At 40.8% G+C, this 23,009-nt stretch overlaps 1 protein-coding gene across 1 annotated transcript; it reads left to right on the top strand.

Moving 5' to 3' along the window:
• Nucleotides 1–957: 957 nt before the first annotated feature.
• LOC113018156 (Fc receptor-like protein 4) lies at nt 958–21,628 on the top strand (the record flags this gene model as incomplete). Its single annotated transcript, XM_026161223.1, has 5 exons — nt 958–999; nt 1,613–1,648; nt 2,078–2,245; nt 21,206–21,313; nt 21,393–21,628. Coding segments are annotated over exons 1-5 (579 nt in total), but the record flags the coding sequence as incomplete, so codon positions are not given.
• Nucleotides 21,629–23,009: the final 1,381 nt, after the last annotated feature.

Raw genomic sequence — 23,009 nt, forward strand, 5'->3', positions numbered from 1 at the left:
TTTTCAAATTCAGGAAGCTGAACTTAGTAAACTGTGCTTAAACGATCAGTAATTATTTGGCTTTTGCACATTTGTAAAATAGTTGTGCGTGGTGGTCAGATTGCCTCGTATATGTGTGTGGATTGAAGCACCTGCGTGTGGGTCCTCAAAATTTACACGCAAATCATTGCACACATTTGCAAAGCTTAGTTTACATGTGGATTATGTCTCGTGCTTTGCAACACTTTTTTGACGCTGTTTAGAGAACAAATATAAAGAAGCAGACAAAGTCACAACATCAGAACAATTTGAACTTTTGCCGTAGTTAAAGTGTTCTTTAAATCGGCATCACTGATTTGTGTCATTAAATTACCTCTTCATCATCAACAAGCAGAAACGCCTCTGTGTGAGGTCACTGTCTCTTTAAGACATCAACAATACTGGCCGCTTTTCACTCTCTCCAGTTGGCAAATATAACATTAGAAAACAATATCAAAAGAATAGTAAAATACATCATCAGTACTAGTATTACTGTAGTTATTTTTAGGGGTGCTGTGATGAAATTTAGGGTCTACTATGCCTTAAGGTGGAATTCTGAGTATCTCTGCAATCACCAAAGGCTTGGGTGAAAAATGGTTGTGTTCAAAGAGTTCTACTTTGCTGACTGAAGAAGTGAATGGGGGAGTGGGGGAGGGTGGGAGAGAGAGGGTCTCATACTAGCCCCAAACACACAACAGCTACCTGCTATAAAACATTATTTCTCAAGTTGACAGTTGAAAAACAGGGTTGTTGTTTTTTTTTTACCATTTTAACAAAAGTACAACGCTTTAAAGCATAACATAGAAAGGTCACATGGTCACATGGAGTTTGATCATCTGTGCTATTTTAAATCAGCTGTCGTAATGGCAACAAGAAAACCACAAAGCAGTATATGTAGCCTTGCGTGCAGAAGGAAGTTGATTTAACTGCTGTGTCTGAGCTCAGTCAAGATGAAACCAGCATCTCTTCAGCAGCTGCTCTGTAAGTTCAATCTTTCACTTCCAAATGCAGTTAACTGTTTTTATAGCATATCAGCTGAGTTATACAAGGGTGGTGACATATGTTGTGAGACAGAGTACTGTGCAAAAGTCTTGAGCCACAGTTTTAAGTGTTAAGCTATTTAACACTGACTTATGAATCACAGATGAACCAGTGTTGTTTGTACATAAAACAGAGAAATCAGGAAAGAACATATTTTAAAGTGTGTATTTTTAATTTGTATCTTGAGGAATGAAGGCTTAAAGTTGATATTATTGTAGGTGTGGCCTGTTTGATTGACAGGCGGATGTTGACACAGGGGCTGTACCTTCTGTCTGCTGCCGTTCACCTCAGCTATCCCAGAAGTGGGAAACTGAACCTATTTTATTTGTCTGTTACTGACAATGATTAGCAGCTGTCTGTGTCTCTGTGACACATTCATGATATTTATGGATATAGTTTTAAAAACAAAAACAAAAACAGACAAACGAACAGCTAGAAAAAGCCCACAGCAGAAGCTAAAAGTCCCCTAAAGGGGAGACGTGGTACCAGAAGGAGCTTTGCTGTAATGTGAACCAGCTGAAAACTCAGATTGACTGATATCATTTCTCTTTAGGTCTGAACTTACTGCTGTGCTGCACAACAAACCAAGGTCAGTGACCTCATCGTGATCATCCAAAACATCTGAAAGAGTCTTAAATAGAGATTTTCTGCATCTTATTTTTAATGCTGTCTGCCACGTATAAACTTTCAATAAAGCTTGTCTCTAAAAACTGAGGCATTAAATCCAAAACCACCTTTTTTGGTGTTTTTAATAACGTTAATAATAACTGTGCATCTGAGAGCACTGAACCTGGACCAGCCAGGATCTGACTGCATACTTGGCTACTGTCTTTACTATCAGTATCACATTTTAAATGTAAAGTGATTTAGGAATACTGAAGACACGTGATGTTTACTGCATTATATGTTTATAGTGGAATACATGTTTTATTTTGGGTGGCTGTGTTACTGTTGTTGAAACAGTAAAAGATTATGAAACTTTTGAAAATTGATTCACATCATATCCTCTTCCTGACAGCTCGTCTGACTGTGAGTCCCAGCAGCTCTCAGTTCTTTAAAGGAGACTTTGTGTCTCTGAGCTGTGAGGAGGACGACAGCTCTGCTGGATGGACTCTGAGGAGAAACCCAAAGACACAAACGAAGACTCAGTGTGGAGATGGGTGGGGGAAACCAGCTGGTTCGTCCTGTAACATCAGCTACATCTACCCATGGGACAGTGGAGTTTACTGGTGTGAGTCTAATCAGAGTCCCATCAGCAACATGGTTAACCTGACAGTCACTGGTAAGCTGAGTGTGTGGAGTTAGTGTTGATGAAGCTGTGTGTAAATGGATGAAATGCTGTAGTTTGTCTCTGTGTTGAGGTGGATCAGTGATCCTGCAGAGTCCTGTCCTCCCTGTGATGGAGGGAGATGACGTCACTCTGCTCTGTAAAACAGAGACCACTCCCTCCAACCTCCCAGCTGCTTTCTATAAAGATGGCTCCCTCATCAGGAAGCAGCCTACAGGTCACATGACCATCCAGCATGTTTCCAGGTCTGATGAAGGCCTCTACAAGTGTGACATCAGCGGTCATGGAGAGTCTCCATCCAGCTGGATCACTGTCACAGGTGACACACTCACCTGTCTGTGTTTCTGCAGCTTTCAACATTCACAATGTGACGACAACTTAATGACTGTGTTTGCTTTATTTTAGACGAACACACCACCACACCTCCACCTACATCCACCTCCAGCACTCTTCCTCCATCACTCTCTCCTGCTGTTCTCTCTGTTTTGTCATGTGTTGGATCAGTCTATGTTGTGGCTCTACTGGTGTTACTGGTTCTGCTGGTGAGACGATGTGTTTACAGGAAACGTGAAGGTGAGATTCAGACTGTGGGGGCGTGGAGGTGGGGGTGGGGGGTTGATGCATGAATGCTTCATGATCTAACAAAATACAATCCGTTAAATTCAGTTGTTACTTCAAACTATGGTGTGATGGTCTGTCCAACATTACATTACATTGTGGAGCAGCCATCTGTCACTGTCAGTTGGGGGTGAAGGGAGTGAAACCAGAAAAAAGCCATTCTATGGAAGAGAGCGAGAGATTAATAATAATGAATTATTTAAATCAGAGAGGTGTATAAACGCATTCTAAGTAAAGGAGAAACACTCATGAAAATCCCCGGCAGCCTACACCTATTGCAGCATAACTGAAGGAGGATTCAGGGTCACCTGATCCAGCCCAACTATATGCTTTCTCAAAAAGGAAAATTTAAAAATAGAGATGGCGTCTGGCTCCCAAATCCAAACTGGAAGCTGGTTCCATAGAAGAGGGGCCTGAAAACTGAAGACTCTGCCTCCCATTCTACTTTTAAATACTCTAGGAACAACAGTTCCAGTCTGAGAGCGATGAGCTCTATTGGAACGATGGTACTAAGAGGTCTTTAAGATAAGATGCAGATCTTGCTATATCGAGTTTTTTCTTGCAAAGGCAGGCAAGCCCTTATTCACCAAGGGTTTCATGTGTTAAAGCTTTTATAAAGTCAGGCGTGTTGTGACTTTTAAACCACATCCGGGCCTTTGAACATTCCAGCAGTGCACAAAGGGGAAAATAAAGCAGCCTAGAAGAGGCTGAACAAGTTGTTAGAAAGACTGAACAGACAAAAAATCATTAACTGTCATTACCTGTAGCTCAAACTGACCTTCAGTTTACCGGTTGCTACACACTGTCCCGTTTGTAGCAACCGAAAATAAAATAAATTCATAATTATAATAAAGGTCAATTAAATGGACCAATATGGCAAGGCCATGATGATCCACTTGGTAAAATAAATCCGCTTGGCATCTTTCTTGGCCTTAAAACAACAATTCTGATGGCTAAAGATCCAAACGGGACACACAAAAAAAAAAGAATTTGCACTGCTAGGTGTTCTGGTTTAGCTTATAGTAGGGTTCATGTAGTAAGAAGGTGTTTTCCTACAAGTGTCAGTTTGCATTAACAGATGAACTTTGTGCAGCTTTGTGGTTATTTACAGCCCCCTGTTCTCTGTGTTTCACAGCGTTACGGGAAATAAAGCTGTTCACAGTTGATGGTGTTTATAAATATCATTTATTATTTTCTTCATGATGCGAAATTACAAATAATAAAAGTTTGTGTTATAGACATAGTGTATTAAAACACTCTTATTAAGAAAAAATGTAAAGATGGCATGATGTTAAATAAACTTATTTAGTAACTTCCTACTCAGTTGAGCACTCAAAGTGCTTATTACTGCATAGCTCACTCACACATTTATAAAGCACTTTTAGTCAAAGTCAAAGTCAAAGCTTGCTATATCCAGTCTTTTCTTGCAAAGGCAGGCAAGCCCTTATTCACCAAGGGTTTCATGTGTTAAAACTTTTATAAAGTCGGGCGTGTTGTGACTTTTAAACCACATCTGGGCCTTTGAACATTCTAGCAGTGCACAAAGGGGAAAATAAAGCAGCCTAAACGAGGCTGAACAAGTTGTTAGAAAGACTGAACAGACAAAAGATCATTAACTGTCATTACCTGTAGCTCAAACTGACCTTCAATCATTTTGACCACTTTAAAGTTCTGTGTAAGACCACAGCACCTCTTCCCTCTTGTTGTTTCCAGTTAACTGTAGTCTGACGCTGATCGGAATTTGCACTGCTACAAACGGGACAGACATGACTGTCCCGTTTGTAGCAACCGAAAATAAAATAAATTCATAATTATAATAAAGGTCAATCAAATGGACCAATATGGCAAGGCCATGATGATCCACTTGGTAAAATAAATCCGCTTGGCATCTTTCTTGGCCTTAAGACAACAATTCTGATGGCTAAAGATCCAAACGGGACACAAAAAAAAAAAAAGAAAAAGAATTTGCACTGCTAGGTGTTCTGGTTTAGCTTAAAGTAGGGTTCATGTAATAAGAAGGTGTTTTCCTACAAGTGTCAGTTTGCATTAACAGATGAACTTTGTGCAGCTTTGTGGTTATTTACAGCCCCCTGTTCTCTGTGTTTCACAGCGTTACGGGAAATAAAGCTGTTCACAGTTGATGGTGTTTATAAATATCATTTATTATTCTCTTCATGATGCGAAATTACAAATAATAAGTTTGTGTCATAGACATAGTGTATTAAAACACTCTTATTAAGAAAAAATGTAAAGATGGCAAGATGTTAAATAAACTTATTTAGTAACTTCCTACTCAGTTGAGCACTCAAAGTGCTTATTACTGCATAGCTCATTCACACATTTATAAAGCACTTTTAGTCAAAGTCAAAGTCAACCTCATTGTCATCTCTGCTATGTACAGTTCAGTACATAGAGAGACAAGACGACGAGGCTCCAGTTCCATACAGTGCAAAAGAGCAACAATAAATATAGGAAAAATAAGAATAAGAAGAATACCTCCTGTACATGGATGACATCAAGTTGTATGCCGAGAGTAAACGAGACATTGATTCACTGATCCAGATCCACTACCAGGCTATACAGCAATGACATTGGAATGTCGTTTGGACTGGAGAAGTGTAGTCGGATGGTAACAAAGAGAGGGAAGGTAGTCAGAACTGAGGGGATTGAACTACCAGAAGGCAACATTGCAGACATAGAGGACAGTTACAAGTACCTGGGGATCCCGCAGGCGAATGGGAACCATGAAGAGGCCGCTAGAAAAGCTGCAACCACCAAGTACCTGCAGAGGGTCAGGCAAGTCCTGAGGAGTCACCTGAATGGTAAGAACAAGATCCGGGCCATCAACACGTACGCCCTGCCCGTGATCAGGTACCCCGCTGGGGTAATAGGCTGGCCAAAGGAGGAGATAGAAGCCACTGACATAAAGACAAGAAAGCTCCTTACCATGCATGGAGGGTTTCATCCCAAGTCCAGCACCCTGAGGCTGTACGCTAAGCGGAGGGAAGGGGGCCGGGGACTGGTGAGTGTCAGCACCACAGTCCAGGATGAGACAACGAACATCCAAGAATACATTGGGAAGATGGCCCCAACTGACTGAGTGCTCAGTGAATACCTCAGGCAGCAGAAACCCAAGAAAGAGGAGGGAGACGAGGAACCATCATGGAAGGACAGGGCCCTGCACGGTATGTACCACCGGCAGATAGAGGAGGTGGCTGATATCCAGAAATCCTACCAGTGGCTGGACAAAGCCGGACTGAAAGACAGCACAGAGGCACTAATCATGGCAGCACAAGAACAAGCTCTGAGTATAAGATCCATAGAGGCTGGGGGCTATCACACCAGGCAAGACCCCAGGTGCAGGCTGTGTAAAGATGCCCCAGAGACAATCCAGCACATAACAGCAGGGTGCAAGATGCTAGCAGGCAAGGCATACATGGAACGCCATAACCAAGTGGCCGGCATAGTGTACAGGAACATCTGTGCCGAGTATAACCTGGAAGTCCCGAGGTCAAAATGGGAGATGCCCCCAAGGGTGGTGGAGAATGACCGAGCTAAGATCCTGTGGGACTTCCAAATACAGACGGACAAAATGGTGGTGGCTAACCAACCGGACATAGTGGTGGTAGACAAACAGAAGAAGACGGCCGTAGTGATCGATGTAGCGGTTCCGAATGACAGCAATATCAGGAAGAAGGAACACGAGAAGCTGAAGAAATACCAAGGACTGAGAGAAGAGCTCGAGAGGATGTGGAGGGTGAAGGTAACGGTGGTCCCCGTGGTAATCGGAGCACTAGGTGCGGTGACTCCCAAGCTAGGCGAGTGGCTCCAGCAGATCCCGGGAATAACATCGGAGATCTCTGTCCAGAAGAGCGCAGTCCTGGGAACAGCTAAGATACTGCGCAGGACCTTCAAGCTCCCAGGCCTCTGGTAGAGGACCCGAGCTTGAAGGATAAACCGCCCACACACACTTGAGACTGAGGTAAGGGGAGTGAGCATACACTTTGAGAAAGCTATCTGTCAGGAGGATCGGGCGCCAATGAAGAAGAAGAAAGTGTACTTTATTGGTCCCCGTGGGGAAAATCCCTCTCTGCATTTAACCCATTCACTCAGTGAAGCAGTGGGCAGCCACTGGGCGCCCGGGGAGCAGTGTGTAGGGACGGTACCTTGCTCAGGGGTACCTCAGGGTAGCTGTTCAGGGGAATCGAACCCCCGACCTTCCGATCATGGGGCCACCACATGCTGCGATAGCGTCTGCCAGATGGCAGGAGGGAAGAGTCCATGTGAGGGGTGTGAGGGGTCACGCACGATGCTGGAGGCCTTACTGATGCAGCGCTTGTGAAAGATGTCCTGTAGCAGAGGGAGAGATGTTCCGATGATCTTGGCAGCTGCTTTGACGATCCGATGTAGCTGGCTGAGGTCACCGACTTTGCAGTTTCTAAACTACATGGAGATGCAGCTGGTCAGAACGCTCTCTATGATGCCCCTGTAGAATATGGTGAGGGTGGGAGGAGGGAGGTTCTCCCGCTTCAGGCATTTCAGGAAGTGGAGGCGCTGTTGGGCCTTTTTGGTGATGGAAGTGGTGTTAGTGGTCCAGGTGAGGTCGTCTGAGGTATGAACTCCCAGGAACTTGGTGCAGTTAACAGTTAACAATGGAACCGTGGATGCTGAGCAGTGTGTGGGTGGAGCGAGTCTTCCTGAAGTCAACAATCATCTCCTTGGTTTTGTCCAGATTTAGTGACATGTTGTTCTCACTGCACCAGAACGCCAGCTGCTGAACCTCATCTCTGTACGCTGACTCGTCGTTGCTGTTGATGAGTCCAACCACGGTTGCGTTGTCAGCGAACTTGAAGATGTGGTTAGAGCTGTGTAGGGCGGTGCAGTCGTGTGTCAGGAGGGTGAACAACAGAGGGCTGAGAACACAGCTCTGAGGAGCTCCTGTGCTCAGCCTGATGGTGCTGGAGAAGTTGTGGACTGATGGACTGAGGCCTCTCTGACAGGAAATCTAGTATCCAGTTGCAGAGAGAGGTGCTCAGTCCCAACTTGCTGAGTTTGTTAAACAGGTTTTGGGGGATAATGGTGTTGAATGCTGAGCTGAAGTCTATGAACAGCATTCTGACATAACTGTCTTTCTTGTCCAGGTGGGAGAGGGAGAGGTGAAGTGCAGTGGAAATAGCATCTTCGGTCGATCTGTTTGGCCGATATGCAAACTGCAGCGGGTCCAGTGAGCAGGGGAGGTTGATCTTCATGTGTTCCATGACAAGTCTCTCAAAGCACTTCATGATGATGGGGGTCAGTGCGATGGGACAGTAGTCATTCAGGCAGGATACTGAGGATTTCCTTGGCACTGGGATGATGGCGGTGGACTTGAAGCATGCTGGGACGATCATCAGGCTCAGTGATGAGTTGAAAATGTCTGTGAAGACATCACCCAGCTGATCAGCGCACTCTCTCAGCACACGACCTGGGATGTTTTCTGGTCCAGCAGCTTTTCGTGGGTTGACCTTGGTGAGAGATCTCCTCACGTCGGCTGCAGGCAAAGAGATGGTCTGGTCGGTGGTGGGGGGCGTGGCTTTCTTTGCTTGTGTGTTGTTCAGGGCATCATACCACGCGTAGAATTTGTTCAGCTCCTCAGGGAGTGTGACATCTCCAGTTACAGTTACATCCTCTGTGCACTTACTGATGTAGCAGGTCACAGATTCAGTGAACTTGTCCAGGTATAAGAAGCCATTTTGGGTGGCTGCCTCTTTAAACATGTTCCAGTCTGTGCACTTGAAGCAGTCCTGAAGCGCTGAGACAGCCCCACTTGGCCTATTTATGCCTAAGTGTATAACACTCTAACACAGACCTTCCCAAAGTGCACAGAGAGGCCTTTTTTAAAAAAAATTTATTAATAGCAATGTTGAATATTATTACACAGGAAAAAAACAACTGCATGTAAAATAATCACACCGTGATGCCTCTGCCTCTGTAAATGGAGGGACAGGAACTGCGTGTGTATATGTAAGCGTGTAAAACCTGAAGATAGAGACAAAATACTGTTTATCTGCTATTCTGCAATTCCTCTCATGTAAACAATTACGTGGCGCACAGCTGACGTGAATAAAGGCACATACCTGTGACATTGCATGACAAACTCTGTATTCCTCGTGCACACGTAAACGCAAAAAAGGAGTTTTAAAAAATCTCAGTTTTCGGTGATTCGAAACGCCGTTTACGTGTGGATGAAACAGCTGCGTTTTCAAAAATACCCGTGTAGGTGTGGACGCAGCGTAAAAGAGTTAGTAGTTTATTTTCTTACTACCTGCAGATTACTTATATTTGCTTAATTGTTTACTAAATGTTTGAGGTGTGAAATAAACCGCAATTGAGCAAAATATGGGTGTGTGTGGTTGGAGGATGTGTTAGTGCGTGCGTGTGTGTGTGTGTGTGTGTGTGTGTGGGGGGGGGGGGGGGGGGGGGGGGAGCGAACCTTTTTCTGTAAAACAAAGGGGGCCCAGCGAAGAAAGCTTGGGAACCACTGCTCTAACAGATGCATTGGGAGAGACTCAGGATTCAGTATCTTGCCCCAGAATACTGCAGCACATGGAGTGGGGGAGTCATGGATTGATCCACACACTTCCTGACTCATAGATGAACCACTACCACCTGAGCCACAGTCACAAATAGGGCTCCTTGAATTACTTGAACCCTGATGGGCCTGACACAGGTGAAGATCCAAGTCCAGGCATTTGATGTAGGTTATGAAAAGTAATCTAAACTAAAGTAAAGAGCTAAAAACATTTGAAAATACCATCACGGATCAGCCTTTTTCAGGGTGTAGAGACAAAGATATTGACAGAGCAGTCATAGCTCGACTATAACTGCATTGTCACATGGTACAGCAGAGAGGCTGTCTTGATCAAAACTTCCTAAAGAAAAAAAATGAGACATTCTTGAGAGAAACACTTTTAGAGATTTTTACTGAATCCCTGCTAATCAGAGACAAACTTGTCAAAGTCACCTTTCTGCTCTCAAACCTAGAACTTGGCTTTGGTGGCCTACAGACTGTGGTAACTGCAGTTATTTTGAGAACATGAAAGCTGACACTTTAAATATGTTTGGCAATAAAATAGATCATATCACCAGTTTCATAAACTGCAACATGACTGGAAGTCACTGCAGCTACAGTAACTGGGATGCTGCTCTGCCTGTTGTAGTAAAGAGGGAGTTGATGATTTACAGCTTGATCTGGTCTTTCAGAAACGGCTCAGAGTAGAGACGTTAATCCTCCACATTGGAAAGGATTCATTTAAGGTGACTCATAATCTGACCAGGATGTCTCCTGGGCACCTCCTACAGTAGGCGAGAGGTTTGGGACTGGAGGCAGATCCAGGACACAGTGGAGGTTTTATATCTCTGGACTGGCTTGTTGTGTATTTATTTCAATTGCTTTACTAACAGTGTTGTTTATTGTTATTATGTTGATTATAAAGTTGATTTAAATGTCCTCTGTTGACACAATCTTCTGTTACAAAAGTGCTTTTAACAGACCATAACAGCATGCACATAGTGTTGCACATGGTGAGTGAAGCTGCTCTGTTGTATCTTTGTATCTCTGCACTGGGATGGAAGAGTAATCCAATATGTGTTGGTATATTTTTGATGTATTTTACCAAATCATTTCTTTTTTTCAAACCTAGCATAGGTGCCTGGACTTGAATGTTTTATGTCATTTTATGTATAATCATTGTTAGATTTCTCTTATTGCCCTTATTGCAACTCCTGTTATTTCCTTCTAATATAACACTGTTCTTGCTAAATTTGCAGCTTTTGTACCTGCAGTAATCTAAATGTTCTTCATTGAACAGGAAGTGATCCAGATGCAGTCTACTCAACAGTGAGAATATATGAAGATGTCAGTGAAGGACAAATAGCCAACAGACCAAGAGGTACGAGAGGTATAGCCAATGTAAAAATGGACCTATTCTACTTTTCTTATTCCCTGGGATATATATCCTTTTTCACTGTTGGATGTTCATATTAAGTGTGTTTAAAGCTTCAAATAAAGCAGTCAACGTAGGCACCAGGATGGACTGAGGATCCCAATGGACCAGTGTAATTTAAAGATAAAAATGTTGTGCTGAAATCATATTAGGTCCACTTCAAACAATTTGACATGACCTATTTATTTTAACAAAACATCTTTAAAATGAGTTATTCTGACAGGAGTCAGTTCCACATCTTAATGTTTGAATTTGTGCTGAATTTAGGAAAACCAACCAAATAAAAAAAAACATATAACTTTGTAACAAATCTCATGGCTCACCAAAGTCTGGATGTCAATTTATTTTTTAAAGCAAAACAGAAAAAAAGCATTTCTATAAAAAAAAGCTGTTTATGCAAAAGAGGGCAGCTGTACAGTTTTCACAGTTTCTGATTTTGAATGCATTACATCTCCAATCTGTTAAGAAGTGCAGCTTCTACCACTCATTGGAGCACAGGTGCTACCCTTGAATTGTAATTTTTAAACTATGAAAATGGAAAATGGCCTGATGGGAAGCTTTTTTTTAAATGTTTCTCTCCTGTTTATGTCAGGGGGGCAGATAAGATGCCTGTGTTTCCTTTTGTTTTCATTTGATGTAAGTTAGATCATTATATGTGAGAATGTTTTCATTTGATGTAAGTTAGATCATTATATGTGAGAATGTTTTCATTTGCAGTTTCTGCCATGCTCACCCTGAAGTTGTGTTATGGACTGCAGATTCTTTGGAACATGGGAATCGTGTTAAGCTCAGGTTTCTCCAAAGCTGGGATGTATCCAGCAATATGCCCCTTTGGGGTCCAGGCTAGGGCTGTGTGGGCCAATGTGGGTGTCACACTACTGTAGGCTACCTACACTAATCAAAGAGGGGGGCCAACAATGAGGTCCACTGTGGGCCCGCAATGTACCCACAGTATGCCCACACTCTAGGTGTGGGCATACTGTGTCTAGGTTTTTCTACTTAGACTGATCTTCCTCGAGGACCTGAACCCAGATAAGTGGTAGAAAATGGATGGATTTGAGGTTTTGATTGAACTACAAAGATTGTAATCGTGTGTCCTGTTCTTTGGACTGTGTGTTTGTTTTCAGGCTTTAAACTAGTGCCAAACGTCATCTACTCTGGGCTGCAGTAGTCCACCAGTCCAACCACAGCTGCAATCCAGCTGCTGGTCTCCAACAGACCCCGCCAACACCTCAAACCAGAGGACATCAACATGTTCAAAAGTATATTTTATGTCTATACCTGCCTAATTACAATTACAGTGAACCTAACCAAAACCTACATATCACTTAAAGGCACAAACACACACACACACACACACACACACACACCTACACACACACACACACACACACACACACACACACACACACACACACACACACACACACACACACACACACTTATTTAAGACTAATACAAACATGCAGTTAATCACTGTTATTTGTGTTTTTTTCATGTTTGTCAGATCCTGCTCTTCTTCCCACAGTAGAGGTGTAGAGATCATGTTCAGTAAAATATTTTTTCACTAGTTTTTCTCGTGTGGTTCTGTGTAGGTTTCACCAAAGGTTCAGATAAAAAAAAAATTGGAGTTGTTCCATTTTGGTTAACCGATACACTTGTGTCTTCAGAGCAAAAAATAAAGAATAAACCACAACCACAGACTAAGAACAGCATGGGCACTCTTGAGTGGCTGCAAACTGTGCAGAAAGCCTCAGTGCATGACATATGTGTTTGAGACTGAAAAGATCTCATCTTTATGTACAAAAATATTCCAAGTAAACCGACCAAAGAAAACATTTTGAGACTTTTTTTTTTCTTGATTTTCATGATTTGTATGATGGAAAAACTCTGGAGAGAAAGAAAAAACCCAACTCCAACAAGTTATTTTGAACTTTAGTGAATAATTAATGACATGAGTTGTGCTAAATTAAATGATGTATTCTCAGAGAAACTTAATTTTATGATTGGGTGATCATCATTTTACAGTAAACCTCATTTTTACAAAACATCATAGTATTTGTATTAATCTTTCTCATGGAAACTTTCTAGTGTCACACTTGATAGTTTAAGATGAAAACAAAGAGCTTTCAATTCAATTTAATTTATATAGCGCCAACTCACAACAACAGTTGCCTCAAGGTGCTTTATATTGTAAGATAGACCCTACAATAATACATACAGACAAAAACCCAACAATCAAATGATCCAATGAACAAACACTTTGGTAACAGTGGGAAGGAAAAACTCCCTTTTAACAGGAAGAAACCTCCAGCAGAACCAGGTTTAAGGAGGGGCGGGGCCATCTGCTGCGACCGGCTGGGATGAGAGAAGGAAGACAGGATAAAGACATGCTGTGGAAGAGAGACAGAGATTAATAACAGATATGATTCAGTGCAGAGAGGTCTATTAACATAAGTGTTCAGTCATAAACTGAAAACTCATGAATATGTATAATTGAGGCTGGGTATTTTCTGACTCCCATCTCCAGAAACAGCACAGAGTCCCTCCTAAAGCTCTGGCTCTGTAAAGCCAGAGTTGGACATGAGCCACATTTACATTTTGCTGCCATCTACTGGTGAAACTGGTAGCACAGTAGCTGCTTTATAAATGGCAACAGTTTAACCTCCTTAACATTTCCACTGCTGTCAGTATAAAATGTGGTGAATACCTGGTCCTCTTTAGAATCCCTGTTCTTCCATTTATCCAATCACAGCCAGTTTTACTCACTAAATAATGAAGCTCAGGGAGAAAATGCAAACTCCACACAGAAAGGCCAGAAAGGTAGATTTAAAGTCAGGTCATACTTCCTGTGAGGCAACAGTGCTAAGCACCGCACCACCACGGTGACCTATGCAGATAACTGCATTCTTTACCTTAGCACCAAACATGTTAAAAGCAGCGTCAGGCTGTAAGCAGGTGAGTCTCACGGAAAATGCTGTGAACACTTGTTTACATGGTATATTTTTGTCTTTTATTCGCCCCTCTAAGGTAGAGGGGCAATCAATTAGCAGTCTAGCATCCACAGTTAAAGATATCACGTTTAGATTTTGTGTGATGTAGATATGGAAAATTTTAATTCTGCTCCAATCATATGGGTAAACATAATAAAATAGGTCATTTTAGTATGCAACAGTCATAGCTCACAGGTCAGACATCAGCATAATGTAATAACGTCATAAAACTGGATGTTTCCATTTCATTATTGCTCTTCAAAGGGAGTTGTGCTCTGAGTGCTCTTGTTATTATTTCACATGTACAGTTCAGATGCTTGGTGATTGGGTTTCATTATACCCCAAAAAGACAAAGTTAATACAAACATTTTAAATGAGAGAAACAAGCTGTTTTAAGAACTAAGTCGGCCCATAAAAGAGGGGAAATGAACAGAATTCTACTTAAAAATTCTTAACAAAATATCATAACTCAAAAAAATGACCGGCCCAAATGACAGGCAGCTCCACTTACACAGCCAAGCAGTGTTGTTTGGCTCACAAACACTGACCCCATTATGTGAACCTTTGAAAATCAACTGCAACAAAATAATTTTTTATCATTAGTCCTTTATTTATCCTGGTAAAAAATCATCATGGGAAAAAAAGTCATAAATGTGATAGAAAATCAGCATTTTTAACTGCTGTGCAGTTAAAAATGTTCTAAAATACACCAGAAGCACATAAACAGTACAGAGGTCAAGTTTAAGTTTTGGGTAGCACAACTGACACTGGTATCTGTCAGTGAAAGAGGTCACATCAGGTATCCAGATAGATGAATTCTCTCTTAGATGCTTCTGTGGGCATGGACCCTGTTTTGGAGAAAGTCCTAAGTGGACATCAGATGAACTGAACTGTACAGCCTTTCACTCTGGCTCGGGTCTAAGAAGGGTTTATGCTTCTATAGTAAATCTTTGCTGTAGGTATGTCACAGCTGTATACCCTTGAAATATAACTATACGTCCTACTGACGCAGTCCGCTGATATTGTTATTGCCATGTTACCTTCTTCTTTAGTTCAGTTCAAATATTGTTGCCTCTGAAAAATAAACCAATAGAAAAATTATACACAACTTTTGACTCTAGATTTCTTATGTGTTTTCAGGAAGACTTTATTATGATCCATGATGATGTCCCATATTTGTTTACATCTATAGCTCCTTCCATTAGTGTGTGGTTTTGTGTGCACCCCTGTTTGCTGTTTGTTGTTAGATGAGAGCAATAGTCTTTGTAAATCATGAACTGCAAACACTCGACCACATTTTTGGGATTGGTTTAAATGCAACAATCCAACATTCATATTGTTCTTGACCAAAACAAATTTTAAAACCATTTTATCTGGTGATACTCCCATATGTAAGAAAACTGCAAGGTCACCACATCAGTGCTGTGAAAGTTAACAGTCTGGAGAATCTTCTTTCCTTAGTTCTCGTTTGCTCCACATGTTATTGCTGTGATGTGATTTCAGAGTTCAACCTCACAACTAAAATGTGCAGTTTGCATTTTCTGCACTCACATGGACTCCAGTCCACCAGCACCACCTGTGGCAAACTGCCATAGCTTACAACCAGATTAACTTGTAACGCATCTGCACCTGGCTCTGTCACCACATTTTAATACCCATGTCATGCACAATACATTTGTAACTTTCATTCTTGTTTCTTACAAATTAACTATTAAATAGTGATTTATTCAGTTATCTCACATCATTTGGAACATGATGTTTTAGAGAGTAATATTTTGCTTGTGTTATCACTGCTTTTGTTTTTGCTTGGGAAATAAATTCAATTATTTAAATGCCTCTGAAATGATGAGGTGGTGTATTTTATGTTTTATTTGTGTAACTATAGTTACCTGGGCCACTGGAACACTTTGGGCAAATATAGATGATTAATCAGCACAGCTGGAGAGAATTGCTAGTTACACACTGGAAAGCTATGATTACAAGGCTTGATGCAGAGTTTTCTGTACGTTTTTGTTCTTGACAGGTTAAACCACAATAAATAGCGATAGCATACACATGTGGTGTGGATGTAGTTATCTGCCTCTTAAAACACTTTCCTGCAGTTTGACATCTAATGTGATCTTGTGAATTTCGTGAGTCCAGGCAACTAACCACTTTTACTAGATTGTATGATGTCATCTCAACAAGAAGAAAATAAGTTGCTGATTTTCATGCAGATGCTACATGATTTAATTATGTTCACCATAGAAACATTAAATTATTTAGTTCAAATTACAAGTTTGAATCTTGTACATGTAACAATCACCCAGTTTCATTTTTTTGAGTGTGTCTGTATGAACTCAGTTAATTTAACAAACACGGATACAGCAATCAGTGATTAGAGAACAACTAGAGACAAAGTAAATGAGTAGAGACTGTGATTGGACATAAGAACGACGTTTTGCAACTGTGGACTTGTTTGTTTGTTTGTTTGTTTTTTAATTTTGAGCTTGTGTGATCATAATGAAGGTCCTCACATAGTTTAGCTTGCAAGTGAGAAAACAGCTCTTCAAGTTTAAACTGAAGTGACAAACATGCTGAGTGTAATTCATCATGTTTTTGAAAGTAAAAGTTAATAAATGATTCAATGCTTCTCAGTGCTTCCTCATAACACTATAAACTCACTGAGATGTCTTTCAGGAGCACACAAAACACATGAAACATAGTTTCAGTCTTCGAGTTACAAAGCCTGATTTTAAACCATCATATATTTTCTTTTGAGTTTTTTTTTTTCCTTTTTTTCTTTTTTTTTCAAAATCAGGATTTGCAGCAGTGATTACTGAAGCTTTGTTTTAAACAGATATTTACCATTTACAGCCCAGTTTGATCTTAAGTGGGCTGAACCACCATGACTGTTGTGTAATAACCTGCATGGAAATTAAGCCCATGCTACCACGTAATCAGTAACATTCATTGTACACTAACCATTAACTAAGGTACCCAGCACACACACTTAAAAGTTAAGAACAAGTGTCCCATCTTCCCATGTGCTTTGGAGTTTGTACATGCTTTGTCTCTAGGGGCCACTGTAGAATTGACGGAGAAGGCGTATAAGTTCATGCACTGCATCGGCCCCTCGAGTGAAAATACCAGGTAATAAAAAACTGCCTAGTGTCTGTGTACATATCTGTGTGTGACACAAGGAAACTTTATAGACAAGTTGTCTGTATTCTTAAATACTTACAGAGACCAGTTGCTGGATTTTTGCAAGACGACTGTTGTACTATTCATGTCTGATTCTAGCTGCTCGACTGTCCTGGGTCTTCTTCTTTTTGTTTGTTTGTTTCATGGTGCTCTAGATGTTGAAAGGTCTGGACTGCAAACTGCAGGCAGGTGAGTTCAGCATCCAGATGCTATGTTGACCTAAACTGACAGTATTGACAGTTACCAGATGTGTAAACTGTCAACTCCATAGATGCTAATACAGATTTAAAGGTTTTATTGATATAATTCCCACAAGAGGAGATAACTTACTGGATTTGGTGGACACAACCTGTAAAGGAGCACATAAGGCCTCTCACCTCCCCCACCTGGGTCTCTGATCACAGAACCGTCGTGCCGAGACTTGTAAACACACTCAGAGTGCGAGTCACCAGACTAACACAGAAGCAGATACATGTGTGGCCAGAGGGGGGCGCCTATGCTCTGAAGGACTGCTTCAGCACTACAAACTGGGACATCTTCAAACAATCAGCCACCTGCAATAACTACAGACACTGAGAAATACACTGAGGTTGTCACAGGATACATCGCAAAAAGCACTGATGATCTCAGGAGGAAATATTAGTCCAGTGTCCACGAGAAAATCTTTAGCTGAGTGGCAAATTAGGGTGGAGGTCCATCGATGGCTGGGACCTTCGATGGAGCAGTGTGCAGTCCACCAGCATCAATCAAATCCCCCAAATATTCCACAGATGGAACTAAAAACTTTACTTCTTTACAGACTCTCAACCATCCTGCTCTCTGCCTTTTCTCCCTTTTTGTCCTCCCCTCTCAGACTTTGTGGCGTCACCCAGGTTAAACGTTACAGTGAATACAGTTTTTTTTTTTATTGGTTTGGCGCAGTTTTCACAAGCAATTGGTACATTTTCAAAACTCTTAGTACTTATATCACAACAGATCATCAAAAGTGCACCTTTTTCAAACATTTCAGCATATTTTCAATTGTGTTAGTACAATACACATAATGACAAAATATACTTTTCACTAGACAAAATAAGTGTTTCATCTAAATAAATGTTTTGTTCATAATGACTGCCTTTCATAATGTTATCACTATAAAATTTTTGATTTGCATCTCTTATTATTCAGTTTAATACATTTGTCTGTCATTTAATTCAACTGATCTTAATGTTTAATCAATGAATCCTTCATTATGTCCATGGATTTTCAACTTGACTGATTGTTGTCTGGTCATTTGTAAGTTACACATTGCTGCAAGAGCTTTCAATCTAGAAATACTAATTGCTAATTGTTTCCCCTTGATGATCACAATTAGTTACCATATAAGTAGAACTGTGTTTGAGACTTTGCACTGTTCAAATATGGGGCAGGATAGACTTGTAGGGAGAGGAAACCTTCAGCGAAGAGGTGGTGGTGCTCCTCGACAGAGAGGTGGTCTTCAGAGAAATGTAGGCAGAAGACAACGCACCATCATCTCTAATGAAGTCCGGGCCATCATTGTTGACCATGTGGTTACAGTTTTTTTTTATTGGTTTGGCGCAGTTTTCACAAGCAATTGGTACATTTTCAAAACTCTTAGTACTTATATCACAACAGATCATCAAAAGTGCACCTTTTTCAAACATTTCAGCATATTTTCAATTGTGTTAGTACAATACACATAATGACAAAATATCATTTTCACTACACAAAATAAGTGTTTCATCTAAATAAATGTTTCATTCACAGTTACTGCCTTTCATAATGTTATCACTATAAAATTTTTGATTTGCATCTCTTATCATTCAGTTTAATACATTTTTCTGTCATTTAATTCAACCGATCTTAATGTTTAATCAATGAATCCTTCATTATGTCCATGGATTTTCAACTTGACTGATTGTTGTCTGGTCATTTGTAAGTTCCTTTTGAGAGGAACAATGTCCAGGTGAAACAACTGCGTTCAGAATATATTCAGGTACAACACTAAACTGGCATGCAATTACTGTAACAGAGGGTGATGGAGCCGGACGCTACTGTGAATCATCACAAGTATGATTGTGATGATACTTGTTAGGTCATTAATCTGGCAAAAACTAGACACAGAGGACGTAACCTTATTGGGCTACCATCCACGTCCCTGGACAATGTGGGGGGAACATCTCAATGTGTGCAGCTATATCTGAAGATGGTGTGGTAGGCTGTAGACCAGCTCTAGGGTCATACAACACTGAACACCTGATAGTTTTTTTTTTAAATGAACTGGGGCAGGCCTGTCAGGGAGAAGACATCGTCTATGTTGTTGTGTGGGACAATGTCATCTTCCACCATGCACAGCTGGTTCAGGAATGGTGTCAAACACACCATGTTCCCCTTTCCTCAACCCAATTGAGAAATTCTTCTCTACATGGAGGTGGAAGGTGTATGATCGCCATCCCCATGAGCATGTCTCCCTTCTTCAAGCCATGTGTGAAGCTTGTGGTGATATAACTGCTGAGCAATGTCAAGCCTGGATTCGTCATGCCAGGAGATTTTTCCCACGGTGCCTGAACAATGAAGACATCCACTGTGATGTTGATGAAAACTTATGGTCCAATGTTAATGACCGGCTTGATTAATTGTATAAAAGTGATAAATATAAAAATATATTTATATATATATATATATATATATATTTTATGTCTGAACATAAGTGTAATATTTGCTGTGTAAAGTTTTACAGTTCAGTTACACTCATTCATCACCGAGGACAATTTGAAACCCTTACCTTGTATTATTTGCTCCTGTATGAAATGATTGGTAAAAGTACTAAGTTGAAAAAAGATCTTACTGTTTTGTTTGGGTGAGTAAAGCAAATGTTCTCAGAATATATCACAATGATCATATGTTCTGCAACAATGGTTACTTGGAATGACAATATGTGCAAATACAATGAACTCATGACATCAGATTTGGAAGGATGACTAGTGGTGTTACAAATGTGATCGAATGTGAGTTTTGTACTGAGAGATTTGAAAATGCACACTTTAGTTGTGAAAATAGTACCAAACCAATTAAAAAAAACTGTAAAATTATAAATATTATTACAGGTGTGGCCTGTTTAATTGACAGGCAGATGTTGACACAAGGGGCTGTACCTGCTGTCTGCTACTGTTCACCTCAGCTATCCCAGAAGTGGGAAACTGAACCTATTTTATTTGTCTGTTACTGACACTGATTAGCAGCTGTCTGTGTCTCTGTGACACATTCATGATATTTATGGATATAGTTTTAAAAACAAAAACAAAAACAGACAAATGAACAGCTAGAAAAGGCCTAAGCAGAAGCTAAAAGTCCCCTAAAGGGGAGACGTGGTACCAGAAGGAGCTTTGCTGTAATGTGAACCAGCTGAAAACTCAGATTGACTGATATCATTTCTCTTTAGGTCTGAACTTACTGCTGTGCTGCACAACAAACCAAGGTCAGTGACCTCATCGTGATCATCCAAAACATCTCAAAGAGTCTTAAATAGAGATTTTCTGCATCTTATTTTTAATGCTGTCTGCCACGTATAAACTTTCAATAAAGCTTGTCTCTAAAAACTGAGGCATTAAATCCAAAACCACCTTTTTTGGTGTTTTTAATGACATTAATTATAACTGTGCATCTGAGAGCACTGAACCTGGACCAGCCAGGATCTGACTGCATGCTTGGCTACTGTCTTTACTATCAGTATCACATTTTAAATGTAAAGTGATTTAGGAATACTGAAGACACGTGATGTTTACTGCATTATATGTTTATAGTGGAATACATGTTTTATTTTGGGTGGCTGTGTTACTGTTGTTGAACCAGTAAAAGATTATGAAACTCAGTTGGTCGTTCTCTTTTGAAAATTGATTCACATCATATCCTCTTCCTGGCAGCTCGTCTGACTGTGAGTCCCAGCAGCTCTCAGGTCTTTAAAGGAGACTTTGTGTCTCTGAGCTGTGAGGAGGACGACAGCTCTGCTGGATGGACTCTGAGGAGAAACACGACAACAGACACCAGAGCAAAGTGTGGAGCTGGGTTTGGAAAACCAGCTGGTTCTTCCTGTAACATCAGTTATATTGACACACTGGACAGTGGAGTTTACTGGTGTGAGTCCAGAGAGGGTCCCATCAGTAACATGGTTAACCTGACAGTCACTGGTAAGCTGAGTGTGTGGAGTTAGTGTTGATGAAGCTGTGTGTAAATGGATGAAATGCTGTAGTTTGTCTCTGTGTTGAGGTGGATCAGTGATCCTGCAGAGTCCTGTCCTCCCTGTGATGGAGGGAGATGACGTCACTCTGCTCTGTAAAACAAAGACCACTCCCTCCAACCTCACAGCCATTTTCTTCAAAGATGGCGTCTTCACTGGGAAAGACTCTACAGGTCACATGACCATCCAGCATGTTTCCAGGTCTGATGAAGGCCTCTACAAGTGTGACATCAGCGGTCATGGAGAGTCTCCATCCAGCTGGATCACTGTCACAGGTGACACACTCACCTGTCTGTGTTTCTGCAGCTTTCAACATTCACAATGTGACGACAACTTAATGACTGTGTTTGCTTTTTTGTCAATGAAGATGTCACTATAGAGCATCACTTCTGAAGCAGAGCTCATCAGCTTCATATTGATAAAACCTTATTCCTGCTGTGAGGAGGATATACACCATGTGCTGCTTATGCATCACTGTAGTTCTGTGCAATAAGTAATGTACAAGGCAGTTAGTTTACTTCTAAACCAAACCTGCAGTTGTTTTCAGATCATATTGGAAAAGACAACACATTTTCTGAGCAACTATCGTACCCTTTGACTGCAGATTTATTTATTTCTCATTTTAGGAAGACACTCTTTGTTTGCTGTCTCAGTGTCTCACTCATGTCTGAATAATGAGCTTCAGATTAAAAGATTTTAAAGGGAGCCTGTTAGCAGGGCCACATAAAGACTACTTTTAAAACTTGAATGCTGTGCCATGCACATGAAAGATAACATGTGCAATATAAAACTGATTTCATTAAAGAACCACTTAATGAAAATGTTCTTTGTTGGTGGATCCAGGTTGGTAGAGAGAATTTGTAGAACAGTGTTGAAGCTACAAAGTATTAAAAGATGCATTAACACACTGTTTGACTCTAAACCCGAGGTTTAGTGATAACTCGAAACAATGTACAATGACACCAGAATTTACTATTCAATCAAATTTGTGTCTAGTTTATACTTTACCGCTACTCTTACACTAAATGGATGCTTTAAATCCCAGAAAAAAATATGTTGTTCCCAGATCAAAGAAGAAATACATCTCTGTTTGGATAATGGCTCAAAATATGTATTTTTTTAAAGGTCATTCATCATAACAGAATGAAATACATGTATCATCCATCATTAATCAAGACAACTGGTTTAATGATGAGAAAACTTGAAAGAACTTTACACTATTTTTTCAGATAGAGAAACTAATGTATTTGAAGATCAGACTCTGATGACTCATCATGGCAGAAAGGGATCCCAGTGGTGATAGGATTTAGGTGAAGAGTCCCATGAGTCTAAGGAGGTGGTGCCAGTGGTGTTGAAGATGAAGATTGGGGCTTGGATGGAGGTCTGGCTGATATCTCAGTGAGGCAGAGATGGGGAGGAGGTGGGTTGCACAAATCAGAATCTTACAGTATGAATGATGGAGAGCAGAAATTTAAACTACAAAAAGTGGAAGCTGATTAGTCCAAAGAAAGCAGGCAAGAAGATGATTGGACTAGAGTAATGGTGACAGTATTGAGATTGACGGCTACCACATGGTAGTGATGTAGAAAATGGAAAAGCAACCCAAACAAACAGGCAGATGAGTGATTCCAGATCTCTGCTATTGA

Source organism: Astatotilapia calliptera, unplaced genomic scaffold (assembly GCF_900246225.1).
Source record: "Astatotilapia calliptera unplaced genomic scaffold, fAstCal1.2 U_scaffold_46, whole genome shotgun sequence".
Taxonomy (NCBI): Eukaryota; Metazoa; Chordata; class Actinopteri; order Cichliformes; family Cichlidae; genus Astatotilapia; species Astatotilapia calliptera.